Raw genomic sequence first — 16,864 nt, forward strand, 5'->3', positions numbered from 1 at the left:
CGGGGGGAGGCCCGGCTCTCTTATGTGTCTGATCAGACACCATGATAAGAATCTGGAAGCGATGCGGGTCGGAGTTTGGAAAGCGTTGACGCCGGTAGCCCGCCGCTCGGAGGAAGAGAGACAACCCGCAAGTGTGGCCTTGGTCCACTCCGAAGTGCGGTAGACGCCTGGGCGCGGTGAGAAGCTGACAAGGGGGGAGCTCCTGAACGGAGACATTTGATGCGATGGCTCATTGTGTATGGTGCAAGACTAACATTTGTGCTATGTCGCGGTAACATAACGGGCGACGGGTCGTCCCAACATGCTGGTGGTGCGTTCAGGTCCGAGAAGGATGCGTTAGGCTGGGACGTTACGGCGGTACGTATGAACGACTCGAAGCGTGATGTAAGGGCGTCATTGGTAAGCCCTACTACAAACACTTTAGCACCGAGCCCAAAAGGGAAAATGACCCAAGATGTGAGAACCTTTGCACGACTTTGGCGCTGCTGCTTGGTAACGACAGAAGTGAAAATCGTCCAATCTCCGCATGCGTGCCGCAGGTGTGGTTGCGATTCGTGATGCATCCCTCTTCTTGCACTGGACAGTCGAGTATATCTCATCTTAGGCTTGACTCCATTTCGTAGATCTGGAATGTTCCGAAAGTCCGCAACATCCCTTGTGGGCTTAACTTGGGGGCCTCTGTTCCCGCTGAGGCTCTCTGCTTAGGCAGATTGGAGGCCAAGATAGGCTCTCCGAAGTTGCATCGCTTACTGTACATCAGCCGCCCCCCTGTCTCTGCTCATGGGGCTGCATTTACGCAGCGTGCAGTACCGGTTCCGCCGACTCGGTGGAAGTAATGGACATAACGACCTATCTGCGGAGTTTGGGTGGGCGTAACTCGGGCGGAGGAGTCAGAGCCTTCAGTCCAGGTGTCTAGGTACGCAATGTATCGTTCTTTGGGGTCGATCCGAGCCCCTAGAGACGCACTTGCGAACACCTGGTACAAGCCAGTTGGGAATAGCTCGAGTTTCACAGGCATCTCGTTGGATGCTGCAGACGGATAAGGCTGCGCTTGTTGCCCACTGAATGCCGCCACATCATCAAAACTTGCGCCCGTCCCTACTACTCAGACTAATGTTTCCCATGTTGATTTGTAAAGCAACCGTGTGCCCGATGGTTCGCCTGCCGGTGACTCGTCCGGTGATTCAACACTCGAGAATCTTGAGACGATGAATAATAAGGACGTCGGAGAAAAGAAACGAGAACCGAAAAAAGAAACGACAGCTCGATAGGCTTGATCAGACAAGCATTGCCTTGTGGTGCGGAGCGGAGAAGAACTAGGGCGAAGTTCGAACAACCTGTACCCAGTTCCCATTGAATAGGCTCTTGAACGGTGTGCCCGCTGCAAAGATGATTCATCCGCCGTGGCTGCTAGGCCGACATGATGCTGAGTGCTAATTCAAGAATGTCGCTTGCGACACGAATCGCCCAGTGCTCATAGCACAAAGTTCATCCATCACGGGTGGATTTTCTGCACGCTAGGTTCGGAGCAACTTTGCCGACTTGGGGTCATGCATCCATCACAACGTCCTCCGCGAACCCGGATGAAGGGTTTTTTTCGTGTATCGAGACTGACTGAGATGCATTGGAAAGGGGTCTCGGGATGCGGAGGAACAGAGTAGACTCGAAGCAGACGAAGTGTGTGTGTGTAACACCAGACTGGTGTGCCGATCTTGAAGCCAACTGGGCCGACAAGTCCGTTGAGTATGATGCCAAGTTGACGCTTGGGGGTGGCTTGGGTGCTTAGGTAGGATGTAAGGCGGAAGAGGGTCGTCGGCGACAATTGCGTGCCAATGTTGCCTGCCGTTGCACGTGTCGGAGAGATTGCCGTCTGTCAGATTTACGAGGGCTGCAGAAAGGACCAATTACCAAATACAAATGAGGTAAGCAGCGCTGGCGCAAGTTGTGATACGTACCGGCACCAAGAGACCGAGATGGACACACGTAAAAACCTACTCTGAATCTGGAATGGAGGGGAGCAACCAAGGAGCAGGTACCGTAAATCTGCTCGGGCACGGATGGAATGATCCAATGAGATTCCCCCACGCCGGCACACCACCTCGTCCATTAAGCAGGCAAGCACCCCTGGTACACCGAACACACCTAACTACACCGAGCTCTCACCTAGAGTGATGACAGGACCGGTGGAGAAGTACAGAGGGACTTTGTGCCATCCACACCAAATGATCCCATTAACTTGGTTCTGAGCGTTCCCGTCTGATCAGAAGGGATTCTCCGACAGGATCCAACTCACGCTGTTTGGAATCTTCCGCAACTGTAGATAGCTTACACAAGGTAACTCAAGCTACCTGTACCTTAGTGTGTCTTGCCTTCAGCCCAAGAAGTACGTCACAACTCCACGCTGCGTACTCCGACACGATTTAGGCATCACGGTAAAATATAGGATACCCTTCATTCCAAGCTGACGTGGACCGAGCGGGCGACGACACGCCTCCCTCCACTCGAATTCATAACATCCGATACGGGCCGGACTTTCCGGTCGACTCGGCCGCACCGTCCGCTTCCCACCATCCTCTGGTGGACAAGCTTCATACCGCACCGAAGTGACGGCTCTGCTAACTAAGATGTGGCGGCAGAGAGATACAACGAATGCACTCTCGTTAACCGGGCTGCGAGCATCTGACTTACACCGATACACTGTACATGGGCCTCACGGGCCTCTCGATCTTCTCCGCCTTACAAGAGTCATGCCATGATAACCCCAGCTCGCAGTGGATAATGGCAACTTTAAACAAACGCCCCAACCACAACGGAAGTAGATAAACATCTACGGGCTCTCTCTACCTTACGCGCTTGCCTTCATGGTTAAGAGAAGTATAGTGCCCATTTCCCCCTTTTTCCACGTCACAAGCTCTTTGGGGATTGCCAAGACATCTCACCTCACACAGCATCCCTCGTCCTTATCAGATATTCATCTCACCAGTCACGTCGATATCCGCCGCCGTGGGATCCGGGCTCTTGGGAGTAGATCATTATCGGTTCGTCCTCGAATCAAAGGGCGACACCTCACGCAGACGGGCGGTTCGGAGTAATGCGTCAGAGGTCTGACGTGAGATACCTTGTCACCGTTGTTGTACATACTCGGTATCCTAAATACCGGTAGTCAGAAATGCCATCTCTGAAAATTGACAAATTGTCAGATTCCTAAAATCAGAGAAAACATGGCATGTCAGTCAGACGAGGCACTGTCCTGATACTGTGAACAGCATGTCCCGGCAGGCAACGGTGGCTCGCCTCCGCAGTGTTAAGTAAGCTGGGTAAAGGAGTGCAGGAGGGCCAGGCCCCTTCTTTCAGCGCGAGAGTACTGTGTTTGTCAAAAGTACTGACACTGTTTTCGACTTTTCCTCCGTCATATTCAATCACCGCGCTTCTTAGTACTTTGATCTTTCTCGTGACAACCTAAGATCGCAGATGCAGATCGGACAATCCTAGCCATGGCAGAATCGACCCCTCACCCAAAGTCCATCCTCCGAGGTCACAAAGCCCAAGTGCACGCTTTAACCTTCATCCGCGGTAACGATCGTTTAGCCAGCGGAGATGCAGAAGGCTTCGTCGTCCTCTGGGATCTCACCATAATGCGCCCGACGGCCGTATGGAGGCCACACGAGAACGCAATTTTGGGGATAAAGGGTTGGGGAGACGACCGGATAATAACGTGAGCATCCCTTCATCACTGCATCGCTGATCCTCTGTCTCACCCTCTACATAGCCACGGCCGGGATCACAAGCTTGCCATCTGGCAATTGGGATTCAAGGATGAGTCCCATCTGAGCAAGAAGCTACCTCTCGACGAGACACCAGAGTCAAGGCCACAACCTTGGCTTTTGCATCTCATCGACGTCAATACCATGAATTTCTGTTCATTCGCATCATGTGCTCCACTGCCTGGCGACGACGCGTCCGAGTCTTCGGGCTTATTGCTGGCAGTGCCAAACACTTTGGCGTCGGAATCGGTCAGTTCACCACCCCGGCCAATTATCTCCGCCATTAAGCCCGGCCTTCTGCATGAGACCGGCAACCTAACCCGTGCATCCGTGATAGGTCGACATCTACGAATTACCGTCCAAGAAGCGACTTCACACAATAAAGTCAACAGAGAAAAATGGCATGGTCATGGCCCTAGCCCTGCTGTACGTTGATGGGCCCGTGTCTACGCAGGCATCCACCAATGGTCGTTTGACCCTTGTCGCCGCATACGAGAATGGGTTAGCAACGGTCTTGCAGCTCAACAGTGGGACTTGGAATACTACCTACCTGTCTCAAGTCCATAACCAGCCCATCCTCTCCCTCGACGTCGTCTCGGAGCAAGGCTACTTTCTTACCTCCGGTGCAGACGCAACAATCGCCAAACACCCTATTCCGGGCCCTAATACGGGACCTAACTCCGATATTGACGGGGACATCATCCAACACCCTGTGAAGATTCTAAATACCAAGCATTCGGGCCAGCAGGGTTTACGCATACGGGACGACGGACGCATCTTTGCTACCGCTGGCTGGGATTCGATGATTCGTGTGTACTCCTCCAAGACCCTTAAGGAGGTGGCGGCTCTCAAATGGCACCAAGTGGGATGTTATGCGGTTGCCTTGGCCAGTGTGAGCGCGACATCTCGGACTGATGAAACCCGAGGCGCGGCCGGCGATCCCAATCAGCTTCCCCACGATCTTATCTCTCGTTCAGGACAGCAACAGCTCAGCGTCAAGGACAGGCGCATCCAGCAAGCTCAAAATGCTCACTGGCTGGCAGCTGGGAGCAAGGACGGCAAAATATCCATGTGGGACATTTTCTGAGGGTCCTTCCTGAAGAGGGATACGATCCCCTGTCTGATCCAGGTCGTAAATGATCCTGCAGTAAGACCTACTGCGATGGACAACGCCTAGCGCGGAGCCAAAAACATGATATCCCTTTCAAAGGTCATTGGAGGCTGGTGGAAGCTTACGCCAGCTCAGCCGGCTGTTAGGACCCGATCAAGTCGGCCCGTGTCCGAGAGGTAGCAATTGACGTCCCTCAAACAATGACCGCCTGGTTAATGCGCCACTTGTCACCTTAAGGACCTTCCCCGCGTCTAGGAAGCTCGCTCATATCGACGTTTGCTTTACCCCATACTAAGCACTAAGATACCCAATAAGCCATTGGATTCATGTACGAAAGAATGTTTACGGCTAGGGTACGGAACTTTGGACTTTTGGTCTTTTGTAAAGTCTTACGCTTGAGCATAACGACCCGACACTTTCTTTTCCCGACAGACGCTGACGTGAGAGTAGGGTGTCCACCCGTCGCTGCATCCATCGTGCTGTAGAAATTCTCCTCGTCAAACAAGGTCAATGAAAATCATTAGCTAGGACCTCCTCTGGAGCATCGCATAGTACCGATGCCGGGTCCCAGAGACAGGCCGATAGTCCAGCTCCACGTTGTCGCTACCGGAGAGAAACCAACTGCGAGCCCCGGCAGCCTCTGGTAGTCCCTGAAGGTCCACAAGTCGGCAGCATGCAATGTGACGTTTGATGAATCCAGCATGATATAAAAGAGTTGCCATAGCCGCTCTCTCTGTCAACATTGGGACGCATCGATATCTCTTCCATTACTTGGATACCTCACCTCAGAGACACTATTCATCTACTATCATCCATCTTCCGAACGGACAGACCAGCCAAGATGTCAGTCATCGGCCAGGAATACAAGAATGTCCCCACGCTGGGCATGAATGCCTACGCGGCGCCCTCCCTATTTCAACCACACAAGGCTCGTCAAGCCATTCGCGATGCGCATGAGAAGAAGATCCCCCCATTGATGTGCTACTATGCTGGCCTCAGTGCTCTACCCATCACCCGCTTCCTTGCCCCCATGGGATACGATGCAGTCTGGATTGACTGGGAGCACACTTCCTGTAACGTTGAGACCATGACATCGGTGAGTCATCGGCCAGAACGGCTTACTAGCTGTGCCGAACTTCACTGACCAACGGGGATAGATGGTCCACGAAGCTATCTTCATGAGCCAGGGACGAACCATCCCCTGGGTTCGGTAAGGGTACCCACAAACAAGTAGCAACAGTGAAGCTAGCGCTAACATTCATCCCACAGTGTTCCCGGTCACGATCACGCCGCCATCGGCTACGCCCTCGACTGCGGTGCCAGTGTCGTCATTCCCCAGGTCGAGACGGTAGAGGAGGCCAAGCACGTCCTGTCCGCGGCTAAGTACGGCACCAAGCAGCGAGGCACACGCTCTGCTCCCCCGTTCCGCCTCATCCCCTTCCTCACCGACACCCCCTACGACCCCAACCGCGACATCCACAAGTGCGTCAACGACCAGGCCGCCATCATGATCCAGATCGAGTCCGCCGAGGGCGTGCGCAATCTCGACGCGATCCTTACAGAGTGCCCCGACATTGACGTCGTCTGGTTCGGCACGCTCGACTGCCGTGTCAGCATGAACCTCGAGGCTAAGATGGGCGGCATGGGCGCCGACGAGCCCGAGTGGCTTGAGATCTCGAAGCTCTTCTTTGATACGATTGACAAGCACGACAAGCCATATGCTGGCTTCGCTTTCTGCGCGCCGCCGTACGGAAGCCCGGAGAAGCTTCGGGAGGCGGCGAAGAGGATGAGCCTGATTGCCATGTCGGCTGATGTGCTTCACCTCGGCGCGTTGGCTCAGGATTTGATGGTTGCCCGGGAGGCTATTGGTCCTGTTGGTCAGGAGAACGGTAACGGGACGAATGGAAAGGAGACAGAGAAGACTGAGGAGGCCAACGGTAAGGCGTAGAGATGACCATTTTACGATTTCATGATCTAAGACCTTGTGCAGGTATACCCTTGAGAGGAAAAGAAGAATAGATTCTTTGCAATTTAACGGCCTTGTGGAAGCTAGAGACCGATATAGTGATGTTTTGTTAGACTGAATGAGAATCTTGGATTACGGAGGATGTCCCTCATACTACAACGGAAGTCCAAGTCATGTTGACAATGCCAAAAGTCCCAAGCTGCAATCTCATATGTTTGAGCAACTTAGATATAAATGACAGATAGCCCCTTGCAATAATTCCGCTTTCGCTGTCACAGACAATGGGCGTTGGGGGTGTGGGAGAGAAGTCGATCTCGATGCAGGCTGACTGAAGCGGCGGTTATAGCCGCTGTTCTTCTTTGAAGTCGATGACATGAGTTCGCAAAACCACGATGGGCTTAACAGTAGTTTCTCTGTTCCCTATGTCATCCTCGGCTGTTTATTCGTACCTGTAGTCTAGCCCGTCAGGACTCAGTACTGATGACTACTTTTAAAGACTTAGTCCGAGGGATCTAGGGAAGGGTTCCGATTCAGAGGCATGACATCCACGAGTCCGACTCCGTGGACGAAAAGCATATACGAAGACTCGACCAAATCCGAAGAACACTTCTGGTGTCAGAGGGCTCTTGCTGCTCTCTTCTTCCTATTCTCTTTGGCCGCTACTTATAGGGAGGTAGGCGAGAATCTATCTCAAAACCTTGACATCCACAGAGATCTAAATGAAGTCCATCTCCTTGGTCTGTGGTCTTTTACATGAGACGGAACCCCATACCGGTTGTGCGTAGTGTTACAACTCCCGTATTCTCTTATTAATTGTACAGCGCCGCTGTCAACACAGATTCTAGGTACGCTGCAAACATGGCATCACGGATATCTCGGGCCAGAACAGCCGCAGTTTCTCCTCGGCAATCAGTATGCCACGGGTGGACCCCTTCACAATCTCTCTTCACACACATGTAGCAAATCACTACCTCGAGAACACCTCTTCAGCATCGACAAGGTAAACAACCCCAGCCAAGGAGAAGCTGCGGGGCTATTGAGTCAGCGGGAAGTCATAGAAGCAATGTCTTGACACAGTCCTATGACCAACACCTTCAGATTTTAACCCTCAGTTGCGGTCTTTCCCAGGACAAGACTCTGTCTATTAGGTATTCAGATGATGGAAGGCATGACTGGATGCTGGTGTTAGCCGTGATTACTAATGTGACTCGAAGTTGAGGGAAACCCCGCCACTAGCGGCGTCATTATCATGTGACTTTATTGATAAGCCCCGCGCTCGCCTTATCGGCCGGGGTTCATGATATTTTTTTTCCCCCTCGATGAACAACCCCGCCATATACCGAGCCCAAATTGCCCAAGAGAGCCCCTTGTCGCCTCATTTTCCCATACCTTTTCCCTCCTCGACATCGACAAGGACTTAGGCAGTGAGGGCAAAAGAGACGCAAAAATGAATAGCACCCACGCCACGATTCTCTGCTGCAACTGCGGCGCTCCCATCGACGGAACGACTGCCGCCAACGCACTCTGCTTCGACTGCATCAAGTTGACCGTCGACATCTCCCAGGGCGTCCAGCGTGAAGCCACTCTCAACTACTGCAGAGATTGCGAGCGCTGGCTGCTGCCGCCCAGCAGCTGGATCGTCGCCGCGCCCGAGTCCCGCGAACTCCTCGCCCTCTGCCTCAAGAAGCTAAAGGGCCTGAACAAGATACGCATCATCGACGCCTCCTTTGTGTGGACGGAACCCCATTCGAGACGAGTCAAGGTCAAGATTACGATCCAGGACGAGGTCCAGAGCGGTGTCCTTCTCCAGCAGGCCTTTGAAGCAGTTTACATCGTCGCGTACCAGCAATGTCCCGACTGCGCAAAGTCGTACACGGCCAACGTGTGGCGTGCCTCTGTCCAGGTCCGGCAAAAGGTCCTGCACAAGAGGACGTTCCTCTACCTCGAGCAGTTGATTATGAAGCACGGCGCACACAGAGATACCCTCAACATTAAGGAAGCAAAGGACGGAATCGACTTTTTCTTCTCGGCGAGGAATCAGGCTGAAAAGTTCTGTGATTTCCTCAACTCCGTTGTGCCTTGCACGGTCAAGAAGTCACAGGAGCTTATTTCGCAAGATATCCACACATCGACAAAATCTTTCAAGTTCACCTTTTCAGTTGAACTGATTCCCATTTGTCGTGACGATCTTGTGGCTCTGCCCATTAAACTGGCCCGGGCATCCGGCAACATTTCTCCCCTCGTCATTTGCCACAAGATCGGAACCGCAGTATACCTTTTCGATCCCAACACCCTTCAGACCGCAGACGTCAGTGCTCCAATCTACTGGCGCGCACCGTTCCGTTCCCTCGCCGACGTCAAGTCCCTCGTTGAGTTTATCGTCATGGATATCGAGCCGACGGGTATCACAAAGGGCAAGTGGCATCTCGCAGAGGTGCAAGTAGCCCGCGCCTCCGATCTGGGCTCAAACGACAAGACCTACTTTGCGAGAACACACTTGGGCGGCCTGCTGCACGCCGGCGACTCGGTCATGGGCTACATGCTCACGGGCACCAACTTCAACAATGAGGAGTTTGACGCGATCGAAGAGTCGCACGCCTACGGCTCGACGATACCCGACGTCATCCTCGTCAAGAAGCACTACCCCAACAGAAGAAAGCACAAGAACCGCAACTGGAAGCTCAAGCGCATGGCGAAGGATGAAGGCGAGCTGCTGCCCAAGCAGGCTGACCAGGACCGCATGAACGAGGACTACGAGCAATTCTTGCGCGATGTCGAGGAAGATGACGAGCTGCGCGCGACGATGGCGCTGTACAAGTCACAACAGCCGCAGAAGGTTGATCCGGACGCCATGAGCATCGCCGAGACCGAGGGCGATGAGGGCGCTCCGAGGGTCGACATGGATGAACTGCTTGACGACATGGACGAACTCCAGATTCAGGATTAAGCGTCAGGTTAGAATGTCCGTCTTCCGAAAGGTGGAGGGCAGGGGAGGGGCGTGTCTCTTTGAGGTCCCCGACGTTTAGTGGCCCCGGGGCGGTGTTAAGGTTAAGTGGCCGTCTGCGGGGAGGAAAGTTGTTTCCTTACGAGATGGTACGTGGACACGTTTGGTTTCTTGGGCAAAAAGAAGAAGAGAGTGAAGGTATCTCTCTCAAAAATGGATGGGATGGTTTCAAGGATGGGGTGGCAAGGCGTGTATGCATCATCAGATACCTTTGACTGAGACTGCGACGCAAGTGAAAAAGGGCGTTTGCGTTTGTCGTTGGAAAGAAAAAGAGACTATACTACTAGATCACCACGTGGCTCATGCGTCCGCCTTGTCTTGTTGCGTTTCTCTGTGTTTCTCTCTGCCGTTCAACCGCCGCATCTCACGATCCATCGCCATCGCCGTTAAGCAGGGATCCAGTCTCAGAGCTGTCGGCGATGTGCCATTTCAGCCTGTCTGAGCTTCTCTTCATGCACTCTTTCTTGTTCTCTCTACGTCCCGTGCTCAACACTCCCCCAAGTCCCATTGATAGGCAACGTTGTACGTGCGCCCGGCAGCAACCTTTCGCACGGCCCTCGGCAGGGGCTCCCCCGACTTATACCATTCACACCATTCACAACCTATCCTCTGGTGTTTCCATGCTTACATACCCAAGGGCCAAGAGCACATCGACCTTCCCATCAACAGCTCAACGTCCGTGCCTCCTCCTTCAGTTACCCAAAGAGGGTGCCGACTGTCTGGGACTGCCGACCTGACTGTTTCTAATCGCCGACTCCAGCGGGCTTAAGCACGCAAGTCACACCACAAAGTCGGCAACCCCCAGACCCTTCTTCACCTTAGTCATGAGCCTCATGAGCCCATGGCCTGTCCCTTCGTCTGTCTGTCTGTTCATTCGAGAGGCGGAGAGCCTCCCCTACATCCATACAGCACTGGGCACTCTTGGGACCGCGAACCCGGCCGCCGCCGACTCTAGGAGCCACGCCCTCTGAGGCTCTGCCTAGGAACAGAGACGGCGGTCGTTGTTTCAACCCTCTACGAAACCGAACTGGCCCGTCCTCCTCCTCATACCCTCAGGCTTCCCCCAGAGTCTACCCAAGGGGCCCTTTCGACTCAGCCTTACCCTCCCCGACCCCGGATCCGAGTCCTAGACAGCCTCAAGGCGCCGGCGGGTAAACGGGAGTAAGGAACCTGTCGGCACCTCCCTTTCCCCAGACTTTGGACCACGCAGACCATAGACGTGTCCGCTACACCCATGGAGGCTGTTCAACCGTACACACCCCATCCATCATGAGGTAAGCCTCCACCTCCACCCTTCCCGAACACCAACTTTCACTGGCGACATTGATGAGACGGTGGAGGAAGGGAGGGAGCGGGATGCCGACGGGGACCTGACTGTCGGCGCCGCACCGCACGGATTTACAGTTTCTCTCTGAGGTTTGTCATGATGGTGGGGAGGAGGGTGTACGTTTTGTATTCAACCTTTTGTTTCTACCTTGCTCACCCACAGGTCAAGGCGGACTCCGACGGACGGGAGGCTCTCTCTCTTACCCACACGGCGGCGGGCGGGGCGGCTTGATTTACTCCATTTGGCCGGGGGGGCCTCGGCGAGCGGGCAGAAGTTGGAGTGGAGACCGCCCGCGTGCGCGCGCAGCGGGTGTTGCCTCCTGCTTTTTGCGTTTGAGGCTTTTGGAGATCGGGGTTGCTGCCATCTGATCGAGATGCTGTAGACGGGTACTTTGTTTGCTTGGTTTCTTGGTCGCCGGTGAAGGTTGGCGCGGCGCGGTGCTTTTTGACAATGACTACGGTTTCGTGTGAGTAGGAATAATAACATGCCATGGGAGGCATTCTCACTCATGGCTTATGTCTAGGAGCTTGGATCGGTATTGTTGAGTTGAGAGGTTCGCCGAGGTTGCGTTGTGATGAGCTCGGTGTAAGTTGGTGTAATTTGAGGCCGAGGCTGGCGGACGGCTGACGAGGTGATCAAGATCGCAGCCGCGGCTGGCAAGGATCTCTACACAATGACAACTTGTTGCAAAAATCCAATGGAAGGTCGTCCCGAGCCTAGATTGCTGCAATTACGTACTCTCTTCTATGCTTGTGCAGTTTATCGAGCCTCTTTGGGCATTGCGCTAATACCGAAATGCCAACCGTTAGCGCCGGCTATTGTAACGACTTCATTTCGAGCAGCTTCTTCGTCCGAGATTCCAAAGGGTCATTTCATCATATCTTTCATGCCAAGTGAGTAGATCGCCAAGTCAGAAGCTCGCCAAGTGTGTAGCTCGTCACGGAGCCGAGAGTGGTGTAGATGAAGTATTCGCATTCGCTCCGTTATGCAGTAACATACTTCGCAATCCCAAGGGTCTTCTTTATGCTGGCGACTACAGACGACACGCATCATCCTGCCTGAAAACTACCGCGGCTTCTCAACTGTGCATAGCTTCGTCCCGTAGAGGGAGATACACAAAGGGACATCATTTCGTCTTCTCTTTTCATGCCAAGGTGCCAGACAAGATTGCCCACCTCAGCCGTCAAAGATGGTGACCCAGTAGCTCTCGCATTCGTAGTCCGGCAAGTCGGCCATAGATGCCCACCCCTCCGCGTACGCTTGCAACCACACACACACACACACCACAACATCCCGAGGCTGCCGGTCCAAAGGGCTATTATTTTTCATCTTATGATTCTTGAAAGTCACATTCTATGCTCCCTATTACCAGTAACATAAGCGGCGATAACTGTTGAACGCCGAACATAAGCACACACCCTACCCCTCCCCATCTTCATCAGAAGATCTTCCCGAGCACCCTCGCAACATCACTTGCCGGCTTCGCAGCCGAGCCAGCCTCGCTTTTCCTATTTGCCAGGGGTATCTGCTTAAACACCGTCCGCCTCTTGTCCAGCTTCTCGTCCGCCGCCGACCCCGCCGCCGCAGCACCGTCGGCAGAAGCCCCCGCTTCCGTCGTCGACGCAGCCGCCTTGCCGCGCTTCTCCCTCGTCGCAGCAATACCATCCAACACCCTGGCCCTCTCCACATTGCGCACAAACTCCTTGTTCTCCTTGCTCGCCTTGCTAATCTCGGCACGCATCCTGCTCGTCCGCTCCGCGTTCTCGGCCGTGATCTGCTCCGTCAGGTGGCGCCACTTGAACCCCTTAAGGTACTTTAGCGTCCAGATGTCGTCGTGGTAATACGACCCCTTCTTGCCGCCAATGGTCCGCGCGTTCAGCAGCTCGCAGACGGCTTTTGCGTCCCTTTTCCGCATGAACTCGACCCAGCCTTCCGTGTAGGACTTCTTTTTGTTGCCGCCGGCCTTGACGCGGCGCGCGTGCGCGGTCGGGTCTTCGGGCGCGAGGAAGATGCGGTTAATCTTGCCGTAGGGCTCGAGGAGAGAGCGCAGCTTCTGGGGCTTCATGAAGGGCGGGATGCGGGAGATGTAGACGACGCCGGATTTCTTGATGGCCTCTTCTGTCGCGACGAGGTTCTTTTTCGTGAGGGGCTTGGAGACGTCGGGAAGATCTAGCTTGTTCGAGCTTGAGGACTTTTTCTTGGTTGAGGTTGAGGCTTCCGCATCTTCTTCGTCGGCATCTTCGTCGGCGCCTTCATCGTCGCTCGCTGCGTCTTCTGCACCCTTTGTGACATTCTGCTCCTCGTCGCTAAAGTCGTCCTCGTCTTCGCTGTCGACTTTGCGCCTCTTGGCGCTGCGGCCTCCCTTGCGCAGCTCCTCGGCCTCGGAGTCGTAGCCCTGGTCGAGGTCGTCGTCGCTCTCGTCTGCGTCGAGGAACTTGTTTCGTTTCTCGGGAGCCATGGTGGCTGCTGGGACTGAAGTATGAATAGACGGTGGGTCCTCAAAATCTTGGATTGCTATCAAGAGTAAGATGCAATTCCCCTGCTGCAGCCTTGTCGGTAGCCTCGTGGTCGGCGGTAATGCAACTGTCGTTGTACAATATCCAAGTAGGAGTCCGCGATCTCAACCTCCGGCGCGCGGTCTGCAAAAAAATTGAGCGGGCCTTATCGCCAATGTCTTATCGGTGGGTGGTGCTGATTGATTACATCATCCCTTATCTTACCGCGTTCCCCACAAGCGCGGTCCGGCAGGAGGTCACAGGTGCGGCGGTTGCCCCTCCATGTCATTGCCCCTCCACCTGCCCCTCAGTGAACTCACGATTCATGAAGGGGGATATCTAAGCTGCGAATTGCCTCCTGATCAACAACTGTGAATTGATTCCCTTTTTCTCATTCATACTCTTTTCTCTTCAACTTGAACCCTTTGATACCCCGTGAAGAAGAGAATCAACCAAACATGTCTGTCGAAGTCCTCAAGACTATCTCCCCCACCACCAACGAGGCCATCCTCACCCGGAATGGCGTGTCCCAGGCCGACTTAGATGAGCTCCCCAACACCGCCACCAAGGCTTTTGAGTCATGGAGCAAGACCTCACTGGCCGACCGCAAGACCATCGTCAAGAAGGCTCTGAGCCTCCTCCTCGAGCAAAAGGATGACCTCGCTCAAGAGCTTACCGTCCAGATGGGCCGCCCCTGCGCCTATACCGGCGTCGAAATCGCCACGGCGGTGAAGCGCGGCGAGTACCTCCTCAAGATTGCCGATGACGTTCTCAAGGACACCGACGGCGAGGCTGAGAAGGGATTCAAGCGCTTCATTCGCAAGGTTCCCGTTGGCCCGGTCCTCGTCCTCTTTGCCTGGAATGTGGGTTTTTGTTGTCTCTTACTTTGCGTGGCTTCTCCCGTTACGTGGTGTCCGCAGCATGGTTGAATATTCCAATTGCTGTGAGACAACGCGCGAACTGCTGAGCCACCACCACCGCGATACCCCTGTCTCTTTCACTAACATTGCACTCCCAGTACCCTTACCTCATTCTGGTCAACTCGCTCATTCCCGCGCTGTTGTCTGGCAATACCGTCATCTTGAAGCCCTCACCGCAGACTCCGACCATTGTGGAGCGTATGGCCAAGGTGTTTGAGGAGGCCGGTCTCCCGGCCGGCGTGCTGCAGTACTTCCACTGCGGCTCTCCCGTCATGATTGAGTCTATCGTGCGTAACCCCAAGGTGAAGCTCGTCGCCTTCACCGGCTCCGTGGCCGGTGGTCTGGCAGTGCAGCAGGCTGCGTCAGACCGCGTCGTCAACGTCGGTCTGGAGTTGGGAGGAAAGGACCCGGCCTACATCCGTGGTGATGTGGATATTGACTGGGCTGCGGCCGAGATTGTCGACGGCGCCGTCTTCAACTCGGGACAGAGCTGCTGCTCCGTCGAGAGGGTGTACGTCGACGACAAGATTCACGATGCCTTTGTCGAGGCCGTCCAAAAGGTCCTCAAGGGATACGTGCTTGGAGACCCCTTTGACAAGGGCACGCACGTTGGCCCCGTCATCTCGAAGCGTTCTCAGGAAGCCATCGAGTCGCACATCAAGGACGCCCTCTCCAAGGGCGCCACTGACGCAACCCCCGAGAACGAGTCCTTCAGCAACCCCCCGCCCAAGGGCAACTTTGTCAAGCCCACGCTCCTCACCGGTGTGGACCATTCGATGACTGTGATGACGGAGGAGACGTTTGGACCGGTGATTCCCGTCCAGCGGGTCAAGAGTGACGAGGAGGCTGTCAGGCTCATGAACGACAGCGAGTTCGGCCTGACTGCCAGCATCTGGACCAAGGACACGGACCGCGGCTACGAGCTCGCCGACCAGGTCGAAGCAGGAACCGTCTTCGTTAACCGATGCGATTACCCCAGCCCAGTGAGTATACCCTACAACCAACAACATGCCATTTCTTGGACTTGGCGATCGTCTGATCTATGTTCTGCCCGCTCCGATCACTGTGCTCCGTGTTTGTTTGTCTCCGGTCCCCACTCTTTCCCTCTTCCTTAGCCCGATGCTCCCCCCGCCCCGAACGCTAGAGTTGGCAAAGTGGTTAGGAAGACCCGACTCGGGGCGGGTAGCCGCACCTTATCTTCTTTTTTCTTTTGTTGTTTTATCTGCCTGCCGGGCTTCGCAAACTTTATCAACTTGCACGTCGTTCTTCTATATCCCACCATTGTGCAAGCCATCTTCGTCATCAAGCCACCGCCATCATCCTTCCCCCCAGAGTCTTCGGTACTGACAACTCTTTTAGGACCTAGCGTGGACGGGTTGGAAGAACTCCGGCAAGGGGCAGACCCTAAGCCGCTTCGGCTACGATCAGTTTGTCAAGCTTAAGAGCTACCACTTGAAGGACTACCCCAAATGAGCGGTAGGACCGTAGCCTTCCTCGCGTGAGCACGCTTTGCGCCCGCTTTCACTGGCTTCTTCCGTGTCATGTGGGAAAGCTTGGGTGACGAGGAGGAGGAGGAGGAGGAGGAGGAGGAGGAGGAGGAGGGGTGTTGGTGATATTGATAGGATGGTGTTTTGCCCGGTGAAGAGCAGAGATCGCGGCGGGACATGTCAGGCGAAGGAGGCTCTATCTAGTCAGCACTGTCTCTGTCAGGAACCTGAATCCCGGGTCCCGAAGCTTTTCTGCTAGACTCGAGCCCACGTCAGAGGAGACGGCGTTTCTTCAGCGCACAGGCAGCCGCTTCTCTTGTGGACACTAACATGGTGTAGTCTTCCTTGACAAGTTTTGCGAAGCAGTGGGCGGCCGGATGTCTGTGTCACGGCTAGGCTGAACCAGAGTATCGGAGAGAGATGCAGGATGGAGATGGAGCGTGGAGATGCACGATCACACGATATTGTCAACGCTTGAAAAATCAAAGATACCTCTTATTTTGTTACTCTCGCCTCACCTCACTCTGTCAGCGAGTTACACGCCAAGGGAGCCGACGGAACTACCCATGGTAAACCTGCCATGTGATGTGACTAGTTGCCAAAACTTGTATGAAGCAGAAAGCAAGGCACCAAGGCTAAAGCAATGGCATGATTGACTCAACCCGCCGACAACGTCAAGTTGCCAGTGTCACTCACGTCAACGGCGTTCGCTATACGCTCAGATGGTTCCTCACGTCGGGTCGGAATCATGCCATTTGGTCTATGGTAGTGTGATAAATATTGTGATCTG

At 54.4% G+C, this 16,864-nt stretch overlaps 5 protein-coding genes across 5 annotated transcripts; 4 read left to right on the forward strand and 1 right to left on the reverse strand.

Annotated features, from left to right (window-relative positions):
* Positions 1-3,494: 3,494 nt before the first annotated feature.
* On the forward strand, positions 3,495-4,851 carry asa1 (Astra associated protein 1 Asa1; the record flags this gene model as incomplete). The annotated part of the gene is made up of 3 exons (XM_053193918.2): positions 3,495-3,715; positions 3,770-4,013; positions 4,102-4,851. The coding sequence occupies 3 exons, from the start codon at positions 3,495-3,497 to the stop codon at positions 4,849-4,851; spliced, it is 1,215 nt and encodes a 404-aa protein (XP_053048494.1).
* An 865-nt stretch (positions 4,852-5,716) lies between these two features.
* Positions 5,717-6,823, forward strand: N0V96_006043 (uncharacterized protein; the record flags this gene model as incomplete). Its single annotated transcript, XM_053193919.1, has 3 exons — positions 5,717-5,971; positions 6,033-6,085; positions 6,145-6,823. The coding sequence occupies 3 exons, from the start codon at positions 5,717-5,719 to the stop codon at positions 6,821-6,823; spliced, it is 987 nt and encodes a 328-aa protein (XP_053048495.1).
* A 1,465-nt stretch (positions 6,824-8,288) lies between these two features.
* NMD3 (ribosome-binding protein) lies at positions 8,289-9,788 on the forward strand (the record flags this gene model as incomplete). Its single annotated transcript, XM_053193920.2, has 1 exon — positions 8,289-9,788. The coding sequence occupies one exon, from the start codon at positions 8,289-8,291 to the stop codon at positions 9,786-9,788; it is 1,500 nt and encodes a 499-aa protein (XP_053048496.1).
* Positions 9,789-12,610: 2,822 nt separating this feature from the next.
* On the reverse strand, positions 12,611-13,630 carry ESF2 (RNA-binding ATPase activator esf2; the record flags this gene model as incomplete). The annotated part of the gene is made up of 1 exon (XM_053193921.2): positions 12,611-13,630. One exon carries the CDS (start codon positions 13,628-13,630, stop codon positions 12,611-12,613), a length of 1,020 nt encoding a protein of 339 aa, XP_053048497.2.
* Positions 13,631-14,125: 495 nt separating this feature from the next.
* Positions 14,126-16,060, forward strand: N0V96_006046 (uncharacterized protein; the record flags this gene model as incomplete). Its single annotated transcript, XM_053193922.2, has 3 exons — positions 14,126-14,530; positions 14,686-15,570; positions 15,947-16,060. 3 exons carry the CDS (start codon positions 14,126-14,128, stop codon positions 16,058-16,060), a joined length of 1,404 nt encoding a protein of 467 aa, XP_053048498.2.
* Positions 16,061-16,864: the final 804 nt, after the last annotated feature.

The sequence above is a fragment of the Colletotrichum fioriniae genome (assembly GCF_027942845.1).
Source record: "Colletotrichum fioriniae strain IMI 355084 chromosome Unknown scaffold_6, whole genome shotgun sequence".
NCBI lineage: Eukaryota > Fungi > Ascomycota > Sordariomycetes > Glomerellales > Glomerellaceae > Colletotrichum > Colletotrichum fioriniae.